Below are 13694 nucleotides of genomic sequence, written 5' to 3' on the forward strand. Positions count from 1 at the left end.
CTTCTTCTTGCTTTCTTTCAGCACTGGCTTTCTTCTGGTCGCTGTGGCTTTCTTGAGGCCGGATGCTAAGTGCACAATTAAACTTGACACATTCTCCCACCTTAGTTGTGGATCTATGCAGCTCCTTTGCCAGTTGTGCCATTAAAATTTCTCCACAATTTTAACCTTAACTTTGTCGTTGTGCGATTTATACTGAGACAAGGGGACTCTGACTACTATTTAGGTGACTTCTAAAACCACTTTGTTACACTGCATTTCATTCAGGACTACCAGAGTTAAAGAGGCACGCCACACTTTTCAGACTTTATTAGAAAATGCCTTGAGGTTTGTGATTGTAATGACAAAACCTGCAAGGGTTATAAATATTCTCACAAGGCACAGAAAATACATTTGTTCAGAACCACATATCTGGGTATCTGGGTAACGTGTTTTGTATTTGTCTGTATGCGTCCGGCGCACCTCGACTCCCCCCTTTATGAGTGGGTGCGCTGATCGCTGTGTTTATTTACAATCTTAACACTACGCCCCGGCTGTGCCTGTTGTTTGCAAACAGGCAGCAGTGGACACGAGCCAGCTCTTAAGGAAGTAAAACAGGAGCAGGAATTAATTTTATCAGTAAATAAACAAAAGGCTTATTCTTAGAGGCCCATTTATTATTCAGGAAGCCACTCCGGAGCTGTTTATGTTTCTTTTATTTTTCTTTCTTTTTACATTTTTTTGTTAACGCTTCTGCCTTTTCTGGGTTTGGCGGCCCACATCTCTAAAAAAGGATTTTAACAAGAGTGTAGCGCAAATGAAAAGGAGAGAAAAAGCGAGGTAAGGGGGTGGGGAGGTTGGTGATGGAGAGGGGAATTGTGTCCTCTCATTGTTCAATTAAGCCTGTCAGTAATGATCAAGATGAGATGATGGCCATCTTCCTTTTATAGATACTAATCAGAGACTGATGAAGTAAGAGAACCCTCCTCACGCCCCCCCTTCCCCCCATCCCTTCCTCCTCTTCGTCGCGACAATAGACTATAAAATGTGTATTAAAGGTTTTTGGTGTTATTGTGCCGTACATGATTTATAGTAATAGAGGCCACTTCCCACTGTCAGGTGATTACGTTAATGTATAGTCCGTGGTTGCAAAGTTCACAGCGAAGCGCTCCGACTGGCATTGAGGTCTAATCGATTTCATTGCTATTACTGAACAGGAATAAATAAAGCTGATGGCTGTGGTTAGGGTAATTATGCCACAGCACAGTGGATTGTTTGATTTTCCTTATTAATTGTATTTATTTAATCCATTTCATGCTTTTAGTTGTGCACTCAGGGAGTTGGAGGGAATGAATAAATCACTCTTAGGCTCATTAGATTCCCCCTCTGGTTGGGATGCTGTGACTGTTTTGTCAGAATCAAATTGGCGAGTGTTATAATTTCCCGCCGGTGTGATTCACATGAAAAATTTCCAGATATCCATCTACCGTCGTGCACGCTAGCACACACACACACGCACGCGCGCCCCCACACACACACGCGTCTGCTCCCCATCTGAACTCCTGACCTTTTCCAGCCGTCTGATGGCCATTGACATTTGCCTCTTGAGCGGAGCTTGCTCACGTTTCGGAGCTGATGGGAATGGATGATGTTATTGCTGGAGGAGAAAAAAAGGGAGGGAAAGGAGAAAAAGGAGGAGGGGGGGGGGGGGGGGGTTGGCGAGATGAAAAGAGGTGGGAGCTCCCCGTGCTGGCCCTGGAATCCATCTGGACCCCCTGCTCGGCAGAAAGGTCACAGGGCGATCGAGCCTTACATCCTCCTTACAAAGGAGCCGTCGCCGCGACCTGAGCCTGTTCAGCTGCAATATGGCTCTGCTGCTCTGTCACACATCCTGCCATTCACCCTCACTGTCTGCACACATCAGACAGGAGACATGCGGAGTGTACTCTGGCACCGGGAGAGGGGCATTGTTAAAAAGTGTGGCGTCTTTGTCCTTGAAGACAGTGGCTGGAATGGAGGGCTGCACCTGGTCGGCTGTTTTCTGCGTCTCAGAGGAAAGGAGGATGCTCGGCTTCTTTACCGAGGGAGCCTTCTGGTGGCTGAAACAGGCAGGACAGCAACAATTTCCACAGAGGTGGTGGAACACCTGSCTGCTTAAATCGTGCAGATAAATAGAACCGTGTCTGCACCTTGTTGTTGTTGGCAAGAAATCGAGGAGCCATATTAATCGCGATGTGTTTTAGTTTGATCCACGTTTACYTTTTGTTCAAAACTGTTTGTAAATAAACTGCTACACCAGGTTTCCTTGGAGACAAAAATAAGTGCTCTTCCAATCGTCGTAGAAATACAGGCCTGTTTTTCTAATCATAAACAATTTGTGATACAGTTAAAAAAAAAGTGATGAACAACAAAACAGCTTGCAGTGTAGCTGCAGTCCAGTTTGTTATACATCGTCCAACTTTCTTGTTTTCTGCTAAAAGTCTTGCTCTCATTGAAAATATAATATAGATTCAGAATCCATCATCTAGGTGTGGCTAAATGATAGTCCATCCAAGTGGCCAAATATGATTGGTCACATGTTTTGTCATGTAAAAATAAACATGGAAGCCTACCACTCCATCAAACCTCTCCCTTGTGATTAAACTTTGTACACATTGATGTTGCAAAGTGATTTGAGACTTTATATCTCATGAAAATCTACTACATCTCACAACTTAAGAGAATCAGTTTGATAACTGGGTAATAAGATTACCTTAATGGCTTCTGATTAAGTATAAACTGTTTACCACTCTGCTCTTGCAGTTTACCTTTTAATAGTTATATCATGTTTTGCAGTTATTTAATTCTGTCTTCCTTACTCTATTATAGCTATATGCTTCTAATCAGCTGCAATGCATCATGCATGCCGTATTAATGTGTTTTCTGCTAAAAACCCATTGGCTGAAGACTAAATGTAGAGTGTACATACAGAGAGAAAAAGATGAGCTCTCGTTAAAGGGTTGTGTTCATTTTAAATGAATTTATAGATCGAATTGATGAAATTTTCTCCTTTTTATGGTCCTGCAGACTCTGAAGCTGCAGATTTTTATAGCATAGGCTTGAACTTTAATAATGACAGTCATATTTCAGCAAGTTCAGCCTGGAGCTCGCAACAGCAGGGACGGTTTCTTTTTCTTTTCTTTTTTTTATGTGCGTAAAACTCTTGYAGTTCAGTCGAAGATGTGTGTTTAAGTCATGTTCGTCGTGTCTGTCCTCTGCAGTGCTCAGTATCCGCGGCGCCCAGGAGGAGGAGCCTCCAGATCCCCAGCTGATGCGACTGGACAACATGCTTCTGGCAGAGGGTGTGGCCGGACCAGAGAAAGGCGGCGGGTCTGCGGCCGCGGCTGCCGCTGCCGCGGCCACTGGTGGCGTCGGTGCAGATAACTCTGCAGAACACTCCGACTACCGGGCCAAGCTATCTCAGATCCGACAAATCTACCACACGGAGYTGGAGAAGTACGAACAGGTGGGAAACGGTGATCTCAGTCTTTATTACACGATGAAAACGCAACAAGGGTTCACTCATCCTGAAAGGCCTTTCAGACTCACTGCATTTTCATTTATGCTGCTGTTTTACTTCAACATATTACCAATTTTTGCTACATATATTCCGGAGAGAATCACATTAGCACATCAGCTATCATTTGCTCTCTTCACTTAAGGTAATAAACAAGCATGTAAGCTTCAGTTAATAAGATTATCTACCATGTTGATGATGCTTTAATCCATTTATAGAAAAATACCCTCCCAATCTTGGTAAGAACTTGTTCATTTAAACTTTTATTCTTAGCCTCTGAAGCAGATACAAAATTAATGTTGTGATGTAACATTTGAAGGTTCTTCATACTTATTTTTTTGAAACGTCTCAAATGTAATGGCAGTATAACAAACTCTAGTATCGCATCAATTTTGAAAGCAATGGAAGGAAGAATCATCTGCTATAGATAAACACAGTGATTATTGTATAAATATTTAAGTCTTTACTGCACTCATTAAAACGAAACAAATGTATCCAATCTCCCTTTTACTAAACAAAAGACGTTTTTTGGTAGAAGGAAAGATTTATGTTCTTTCATATCCGTACGAGTGTAAAATGTTAAAACATCTGAAGCATTATCTAAATGGATAGAGGAAACCCTGTAATAAACATAATTAAATATAAAATGTTCTAAATTATTTACTTTGACCTTTTTTGCTATGTGACTGTTGGTCATCTTGCCTCGATATTTGTATGGGCAAAAAATGAAGACAAAGTCTTAGGACCTAAAAATATACCAAATCCCACAGCATGTAAACTTGTTGGGCAGCTTTCGTTAACTTTAGAGGGCACCAGGTGGTTGGAGCAAAGACACTATATATATACAGAGTCCAATGTTTGTGGGTTCTTTTCAGGTACTCTGGCTTCCTCCCAGAGTCTAAAAACACTATTGTGATTGCGTGTGTGTGCATGTGCATGGCTGTGTGTCTCTGCAGTCCTTTTAGCTAGGCAATACCTCTCACCCCCCTGCATAGACAAGTGGATGCAGACAATGGAAAAATGGCTCTTCATCCACTGACTTTCTTTTCCTTGACTGATTTTTAGCTATGACTAATGTATTAGGGTGTTTTTATTGTGTAATACAAGTACAAACCACGTGAAGACAGGAAGCAATTAGCCCTGCCAACTGCATTTATCACACGTTTAGCCTTCCTCACACAGGAAGGCTAAACGTGTGAAAGAAATCTGCTGCTGAAACCGCCTCACTGGCTAAAAATGGTTTATTCAGGCAATTAAAATCAAAACTTTCAAGGTACATTATCCACTACCAATTGCTTAATCTTTAGAAGGTGTGAATTTAACAAAATTGGACTTGAAATGAGAGACCTGAATAGTAATGTAATAGCTAACAGCTATTACGAAGCCATACTGTAGGAATCCATTAAAGATTGGTTAAATTCAGTAAAATCCTGCGAGTTTGATGTCAGCGATGAAAAAAATTCCAACTTAGATTGGCAATCATCATTAAAATGTAGCTGCTTTCAGATTTCTTCTGTTACGGCTTCTTTTGTCACACTTAAGCCGTCAAAGTACTTTTAATCTCAGCGATAACTTTGATGAAACACAAAATTCTGTTTCCAAAAAATGATTTCAAACCAAACTGGCACAGGTCATGTCTRAACATTATTAAATTAACTGTGACTCAGTTTCATGAGCAACATCCAAGAGAATGAATCATTTAAAAAATACCTGTCTGACAACATTAAGTAGGTTAAAGCATTGTCCACGAATGGAGAAAACATGTAGGGAACCTTCCCAGAAATCACTGGCTGTCTAAAATTACTTCAACATAGCAACAACAATTCATCCAGGAGGGAACATTTCTGGAATCATTTGTGAAAAATATTCTAGGTTCATGTGAAAAACATTGCCAGTTACAAGTTGTAGCTGGATGTTATGTTTAGAGAGCAATTGGATTTTTTTTTTTTTCTCTCTTGCGAGAACATTGAATTTGCTTAAACATTTGAATGTAGCAAAAGAAAAACAGAAGAGATCTGTAAGGAAGCAATTATGGCACAGTCTGTCTTCCATTTAAATTATAATCATCTTTGAAAGTTCTTTAAAAGTTACATTTATTTGTCTGAAACTGGCAGAAACCTTGTGTCCTCCAAGGGAAACAAAAACACATGCTGCAACTTCCAACTACTGTAATAATATAGCATACATTATTTCAAGGCTTTTTTCACATTTTTTCTTGACGAGAGGKCATTTGACGTGGCAAGCCCTGTAACTGTTGCAGTGTCCGAAACCGGTCTCCCCTCTTTCTGTGCTGTAGGCCGGGACAAAAGTCCCATCTTCAGATCTAAAGGGATAGTTCACGTAAACAATGGATGCTCTGTGGAGCTCATTTTCTCTGTATAACAGTGGGATGCTTTTGAAATGAGAACTCGCAGGACAACTCATGACAAGCCAAGCTTTTAGCGACGCTATCTTTAGCAGGCAAGCAGCCATTATATCAGTCACACACCAGCTCTCCTCCAAAGACTGTAACGTTCTTGTCATTCCCTTGGAAGTCAAAGCGTTTCTGGTTTTGTCATCTTCTCCGAGGAAGGCTAGTCATCGCTAACTGTCACAGTCGATATACACCTGAGCATTTTTGTGTCACCGCGCTATGTACACCCTGCGTTGGTATGAGTGAGTAGTGTCTTGCCGCGTGTGTGTGCGAGCAGAACGGCTGCTCGCCGGATCACTTTGACTGACGTAACCCTGGTGTTGACAAGCAACAGACACCTCGACTCTGAATGCAGTCATATCCAGTGACTGATTCAGACACAGACAGAGGTAGACGGAAAGATGGAGTGAGAAGAGCGGGAGACAGTTTAAACCTCTTGAACGTGAACGGGACTGAAAGCCTGCTGTCATTTTACATTTCTCCTCACTTGTCACATCTTCTCTTCCATTGAAGAGAAGTGCTTTTAATATTCAGAGCACCACAAGTATTACTGCCTCCGCCGTATGACTCCGCTGCCACATTTGTTTGCCTCGAAACGTGGCGCTGTGTCTGCTGCTTTAATTTAGACTATTCTTATTACCTCTAACACYACTGCTGTTTCACTGTCAGCGCTGCCCGCGTGAATTCGGGGGCCGGCCGGGCGACCGCGCAGCCTCTCCAGAATCCAATTTCACCCCTTTGTTCTGTCTGAAGCTGTCGTGCCTCTGTGATAGTTATTTCTCTTATGAATCCTGTCTGTCTGTTCGTTCAGGCGTGCAATGAGTTCACCACCCATGTGATGAACCTGCTGAGGGAGCAGTCTCGAACACGACCCATCTCGCCCAAGGAGATTGAGCGCATGGTCAGCATCATCCACCGCAAATTCAGCTCCATTCAGATGCAGCTGAAGCAGAGCACTTGCGAGGCCGTCATGATCCTGCGCTCACGCTTTCTTGACGCCAGGTCTGTGTGTGTGTCATCATGATTTAGTACAGCAAAGCCTGCTCCTATTTTCTAATGGAATATGTATTTTTGAGGGGCTTCGACAATAATATGGGTTTATTTCTAGCTTTACATTTATCGATGGATTACTTTTTCTCTTTTTTTTTCTTTATTTTTCCAAATTAGTTTATTTATGCGATGCCAAATCACAGCCAATGTCACCATAAAGCACTTCACAAGGCAAACTATAGCCAATGTATATAATAAAATTATGTCCAAATTCATATCTATCAGTCAATCGGTCACACTTTATTAATCCGAAAGGGAAATTACATAGAATTAGACTAAAGAAAATGCACCGAAGGGTAAATAAACACTGCTAAGCACAGACACACTGAGAAATGAGAAGTTTCTATGAGGAAGACTGTATAAGTGAGTGCAAATGGCAAACTAATTTGTAAAAACAGATATCCTTCCACGTTTTCTCACATTTATTCTCATTTCTTTCCAGACGAAAGAGGAGGAACTTCAACAAACAGGCGACAGAGATTCTGAACGAGTACTTTTACTCCCACCTCAGTAACCCCTATCCAAGCGAGGAGGCAAAAGAAGAGCTGGCCAAGAAGTGCAGCATCACCGTGTCGCAGGTAACCAGAGACGCCTCATCTACATGACTTACGACATTTCCCTGAAGAACATGAACCAATTTTCTTTCATGTTGGAATCATAATGCTGCAGTGAACTGCTGTTAGTTGTAAGCCAAATTTACTCCGAAGAGGGTATGCCTGGGGGGGGGGGAGTAATTCAGATATAACAATTTGTATTTATAGCAGCAGAGTTGATGACTAAAATATTTTATTCAGTTTAGGAAATGTCATCAAAATTACGTGTTTACTTGTGACCAAGAAAAAAAAATTTGCATACTTTGAAAATAATTAAATTATTTTAGTTTTCATATTTAACTGTTTGGAAATATGGACAGAGTATTTTTTAAGCAAATAGTGATCAAAACAAATGGATCAGGATGATGTTACTTTGTTTGCAGATAAGTCTTTTTGAATGCATCTACAAATTTACATGTTTTATTATCTAATTCTGTATCAGATGATGACATTGTATCAAATTATATTTTTAACAAAACTGCTCCTGTAATTTATTTATAGAACACGAAGATAAGGAGTGTCTTTAATATTCCAAGTTAACTTTCGGCACTTTCACCGGCGCTCTCCGCCGTCGTAACAGGTGTCAAACTGGTTCGGGAACAAGAGAATCCGATACAAGAAAAACATTGGCAAGTTCCAAGAAGAGGCCAACATGTACGCAGCCCGGACCGCCGTCAACGCCACCAGTGTGTCGGCTCACGGCAGTCAGGCCAACTCGCCGTCAACTCCCAACTCAGCAGGTGAGCGTCAGTGTCACATTTCACAGTATTTTACTTTAGCGAAAAAGAAATGCTGCTGAGTTGCAAGTCTGTTCTTCCACGCATGGGAGAGAATATGGATGCACAGAGTTTATGYTCTCTCACTGAAACCACAGCTCGAGGTTTCAGTCTTGGCTTCTGTTTAGACTGACKCAGTGGCTCTTCTCTCCTTWACTAACCCAGATTCGCTTTGGCTTCCTTGTCTGTCATTGCAACACTTCTCATTCTGCTCTGCCTTTACAGTCTGTCTCATTTTCTGTCTCCCTCGCTGCGTTATTGACCTCTCGGTCTCGTGGACGTTAATTTTTTCCTGCCTCCTGTCCGGTTGACCTCATGTATGCCATTAAGCCGCTCTAAGGGCAAGCGGAGTCTTTTGTCATATAGAGACTTTGCAACTGTATTGGATTAGGACCGGGCGTTGAAATCAAGTTACCTGATGCTCTCTTTACATCTGGGGAGCTGGGGTCCATTAAAGAACGAAGAAGATTCTTTGGGTCTTCCTGCACATCAATTATTACTTCCTTAATGAAACACTAGCAGCATAGACATTTAACAGTAATATAATCTGGAAGCCTTGTTTTAACTTAAACAGTTTAGCAATGACGATCTGTCTCGTTGTTGTTGTTGGTGGATGTTTTTCTTTACCTACTGACCTACAGCGCCTGTCATGGGCAATTTTGTTGGAAAAGATTTCTTATCTGCAGTGCTGTTAAAGATTTGTTCTGCCGTTTTTGTTTTGTTTTTTTGTTTTGTTTTGGGGGTTGTTTTAATCACAGTTAAATGCAGTTTTCCAATGATGATTTTATTTATTAATGGTTAACAAAGGTAAATAAACCAACCTGGATCTGTTTCGAAAAGTATTTAATAACTGCCGTTAAMTACATTGAGTTCAACGACCTGATTGCTGCCAGAATCACAAAATCGCTCAAATAAAACCTGACAACTTGAAGTAAGCTAAAAGAGAAACMTGTCCATAGAAAGTAATTAGAGAACAGATGAGGCGTGAATTACATTTAAGAGCGGTTCAACATCACACACAAAGGGGAGGAATTTTTGAGTAAAATATGTGTTTATGATTTTAGGAGTCACTGTAGCTTTTAGGTTGGCTGGTGTACAAAGAGCTCAAAATAAGCAATAAGATGTTTTGTGATGTTTAATGCTGAACGAGGCAGACAAATTACATGGCTTGTTGTTTAGTCGCCAATTAGCAAAGTTACACAGAAAAACTTAAAAAGTAAAAGGATCAAAGTCCGTAATTTCAGCCTAATTAGACATATCAAACAACATTTCTGAATTTTCTCCTGAATATCACCTGAAAATGTATTTATTTAAATTCACTTATGAAATAAATTATTTTTTTTACATATTTAGCCATTTCACAAGATATATTTAATTATGCTTTTTACAAAACAGTAAGAAAGGTTGCAAAAAAAAAAAAGTAATTTTAAACATTTGAAAAATAATAGGAGGTAATATGAAAATCCCTGGAAGTTTCCTCAAGATTTAATTTTTTTTATCTCTTGATGTTTCAATCCTCTCCTAGGGGATATCTATGCCCTTCAACTTTTTGTTGACATGATTTGAAAGTTTTCATAAAAATTTTGAAAACACAATTTTCTATGCTTTTATTGTGCCAAACACCCACAGTTTACAGTCAATCCCATTCAAACTATTACTGCCAGATAATTACAAATGCTTGACAGTAGTTGTTGCTGCCACACATGCCGTAGTCAGTAAATCGTTTTATTAATTTTTCCACACAGGGGCTAGGTTGGTTTGGATAGCTTTTTCCCTTAATAAATGAGATAATGACATGAAAACTGTTTTTTTTTTATCTACTTGGTTAATCTGTGATATTATAGCTGTTTTGATGATCTGAAACATTTAAAGTGACAAAGACCAAAAATCAAGGAAGCCGTAAGGTTTACTCAGCTCTGTCTCATCCTCTCAGACTAACCGACTTAATGCTGTTTTGCTTGAGCATGATCATTTTAACTCCTTTCTCTGTGCCTTTCTTCTCTTTCTCCCTATGCTGTCTGTCTTCCTCCATGCCTCTCTGTATTCTCAGGTTCTGCTGGCTCTTTTAACATGTCAAACTCCGGAGACTTGTTCATGAGTGTGCAGTCCCTCAATGGGGACTCGTACCAAGGGGGGCAGGTTGGGGCCAACATACAGTCCCAGGTAGGCGAAAACCGATCAAATTTCCGAGACTTTATCCAGTCGTTGACCAGTCTGGGGGTGCCCACGTTAGCTTGACCTACACACTGAGTCCGAGGTTGCCCTTAGCCTCCAGCGGTGCATTAATGTAGATAGCAGCATTGTCAGGCAGCTGAATAGACGACGGCAGACAGTTTTGGAAACGTTGCAAGACTCATCAGCACTCCTGACACGGGTTCACATAGCCACTGGTGCACTGTGGCTCTGTGACCTTGCCCAAGTGGACAGTTATGACCATTACAGTGTTAGAACTTTCACAACAGATTAAGAAATCAGCACCCACGGTGGTATCTTTTTGTAGTTTTGATGCTTTTAGCATCGTTTGCACCACTTCTTTTCAGTTCTGATCAGCTCTGCAAATGCTTTAGGTCACTCATAAATATGCAAAGGGGACCAGCCTTAAATGAGATAAGGATGTCTTCTGGGTTTGCCTTTATATTAAATATTTAAAAAGTTAGGCATGTTAGAATGGCATTTTATAATAAAGCAAGAAGCTATGCACATCTCAGAGTGAAATTAAGCTGTTACTCTTGATTTAACGCAAAAGCTCTTATCAACTGAGCAACGSCCATCATCTTCTCAGTTACATTAAATTCTAACAAAGTCTTGTCTTTTGTTTTAGCAACATGATATCCCACTGAATTTCTTTTAACCCATATTAGGGATTGCAGAGTTCTTATTTACTTATTTTTTAAAAATCACAAATAGCAAATCTTTTCTCACAATTCGATATGATTCGAAGTAAAAAAATAAAACTGGCAGATAAGTTTGAACAACCTGACAGTTCTGACAGACGCCTTCGCAGACAGCGAAGAGAACTCACTGCAGTCTGCATGCAACTGCTAATTTCTGACACTGATGACTTATTTACCAACAGCTACCAAAATGCTTTAATATTTGGTTTCTCTCTATCATTTTGTCCTTTTGCTTCCTCCGTTGCAGAGCTTGTATGAGCAGCCAGATCATTCAGATTCATTGTTTGTAACCTTTTCTTGTTTATGATAGCCTTTTATTATCAGAGTGACCTTTCCTTGCACATCGCTGTCTTTATTGTACAGAGCTTTTGTCTGACCGGGCCCTTTTGTCTGTGTCCCCCGCTGTTCCAGGTGGATACCCTTCGCCATGTTATCAGCCAGACCGGAGGATACAGTGACAGCCTCGCAGCCAGCCAGATGTACAGTCCGCAGGGCATCAACGTAAGACCTGTAAACAATCTCCCTCTGTTCTTCCTGACATACCCTTTGCTGTTCAGCTCTGAAATGATTCCTTTGTGGCAGGATGTGCGTGATAGTGTTCAAATCTGCGTGCATATTGTGATAAGGTACCAGGCAGATCCTCCTAGACTGTTTGACATCAGACAGAAAAAGAACAAAGGTGTCAACCCCCTCACCAATAATAATCTCTCAAAGAGTCACTCAATTTGCTTCTCAAAAAAAAAGCATAGGCATATATATTTCTTGCTGAATCTGAGACGAACCTTTTAATCAGCCAATCAAAAATWGGAACTAGCAACCTATGGCTACTTTCTGGACTACGGCGMCGGACTGAGCGGGACGCTCAGCACTGGAGGCTACGTGTTAGCGTGCAGATCCACGGCGACAGGCTGCGCGGGGGTTGACCAGAATCGATACGACAGTCACAGGGACAGAAAGAGCGGGGCTTTGGGCGAACAGTCCAAGCACATTGGCCAGATCAGTCATCCACAGGAACAGCAGCACTGACAGCCCAGCCCGCAACATGCCTCCTGCTAACATAGGAGTGCTAATACATCCAACTTGCCGCAACACGCAACAGGCTGGACGCAGTTGCTGTTAAATGTAGAAATTGGCTGTGAGTCATATAATGTAATCTGAGACCCTCTGAGACAAAACCAAGAAATTTGGAGTCTCTCTGTGTGATAACAAGTAAAACCTGGTTTATAATATCATAATATTTAAACAAATACTTTAAAAAATGCTTAACATGCAGCAGTTATTCTCACTGCTGCAAAATAGTAAAACATATTTATGATGAAAGCTATAATTATGCTTTATCCATCATTATTATTTGTTGTAATTTGAATTCTGATACATAGACTTAAATTAATACTTTAAAAACCTTCTGAATTGAGTAGCTGTTATTGTGCAGAATACTGCCACACAAATGTAACAAGCTGGTTTATTAACTGGGCTGTCTGAACTGGCTAAGCCTGCAAACAGCTAACACTTGTCACTTGTAGCGTATCCACTTTTTTTTTTTTTTTTAGTTCATTTTAAAATGCATTTCCAGGCACTTTTCAGCTGTAGTTTCAAAACACTCTTACCGTATGACCAATTGGTCTCATTTATGTAGAGTAAGAGTGAAAAATGTGCAGAAGTCTTTTATTCACATAGCTGACTGGCAGTACACAGCAACATATACTGGAGCCTAGAGATGTGCCGATTTCCGTGAAAAAGTGTATGATCGGTGATCGCCGATCACGGTCTCTTGTTGCCGATACCGATCACCTGCATCTCATTTCGCAACCTGCCTGTGCGGCTGGTCTCCTCTTTCCTTCACACTGCGCAAACGCGCAGCAACAGATCCTAAGCGATGTGTAACTATAACGCACAGAGTGAATGGGGAAGTTTGCGTGTTGCGGCGGAAAATTGAAGCACGTGGGGTGAAGCACGTCAAAATGCATCAACACGACGAATCTAATATGGCATAAGAACAATGGCTTACTTGACGGAGTTTGGCTACATCGAGTCTCACTGCAGTAAAAAAGACGATCAGATAGCAGGTAAAGCAGCGCACAGCTACAAACACTCACCCGGATTAGCATGACGGTCAGAAAGCTAAACAAATAACCACGGCCGTGCAGAGACCACTAAAGGGGCAGGGGCTCAACAACAAAAAAAGGGCACATCTAACCGCCTTCTAGGACAGAATATTAACGAAGCCTCTCAGCTTTCAGAGTTTAATAAACAAMAATAAATTACAAAATTGTGAGATATACAATCAAAGCTAACGAACATCTCCATATAGAGCACAACACTATGCCTATGTAAGATATTTTATTAGTCATTTCTTTCTGCAGGTCTATTTTGTTATAGGAAAGTATTTCAATATTCAAACCCGCAATTTAGCAAGATATGTAAATCAGAGCTAGA

At 40.9% G+C, this 13694-nt stretch overlaps 1 protein-coding gene across 4 annotated transcripts in view; it reads left to right on the plus strand.

The window, feature by feature from the left end:
- pbx1a (pre-B-cell leukemia homeobox 1a) overlaps window positions 1-13694 on the plus strand; it is a 67682-nt gene that overhangs the window by 47781 nt on the left and 6207 nt on the right. Inside the window, exons 3-8 of one of the 4 annotated variants that reach the window (XM_008434106.2) lie at window positions 3237-3481; window positions 6757-6947; window positions 7438-7573; window positions 8169-8328; window positions 10415-10527; window positions 11670-11768. In XM_008434106.2, coding sequence (XP_008432328.1) covers window positions 3237-3481; window positions 6757-6947; window positions 7438-7573; window positions 8169-8328; window positions 10415-10527; window positions 11670-11768 — 944 coding nt within the window. The remainder of the gene's footprint in view (window positions 1-3236; window positions 3482-6756; window positions 6948-7437; window positions 7574-8168; window positions 8329-10414; window positions 10528-11669; window positions 11769-13694) is intronic. The other 3 variants (XM_008434107.2, XR_535964.2, XM_008434108.2) reach the window with 3 other exon arrangements.

This window comes from Poecilia reticulata, linkage group LG17 (assembly GCF_000633615.1).
Source record: "Poecilia reticulata strain Guanapo linkage group LG17, Guppy_female_1.0+MT, whole genome shotgun sequence".
In the NCBI taxonomy this organism is placed as follows: Eukaryota; Metazoa; Chordata; class Actinopteri; order Cyprinodontiformes; family Poeciliidae; genus Poecilia; species Poecilia reticulata.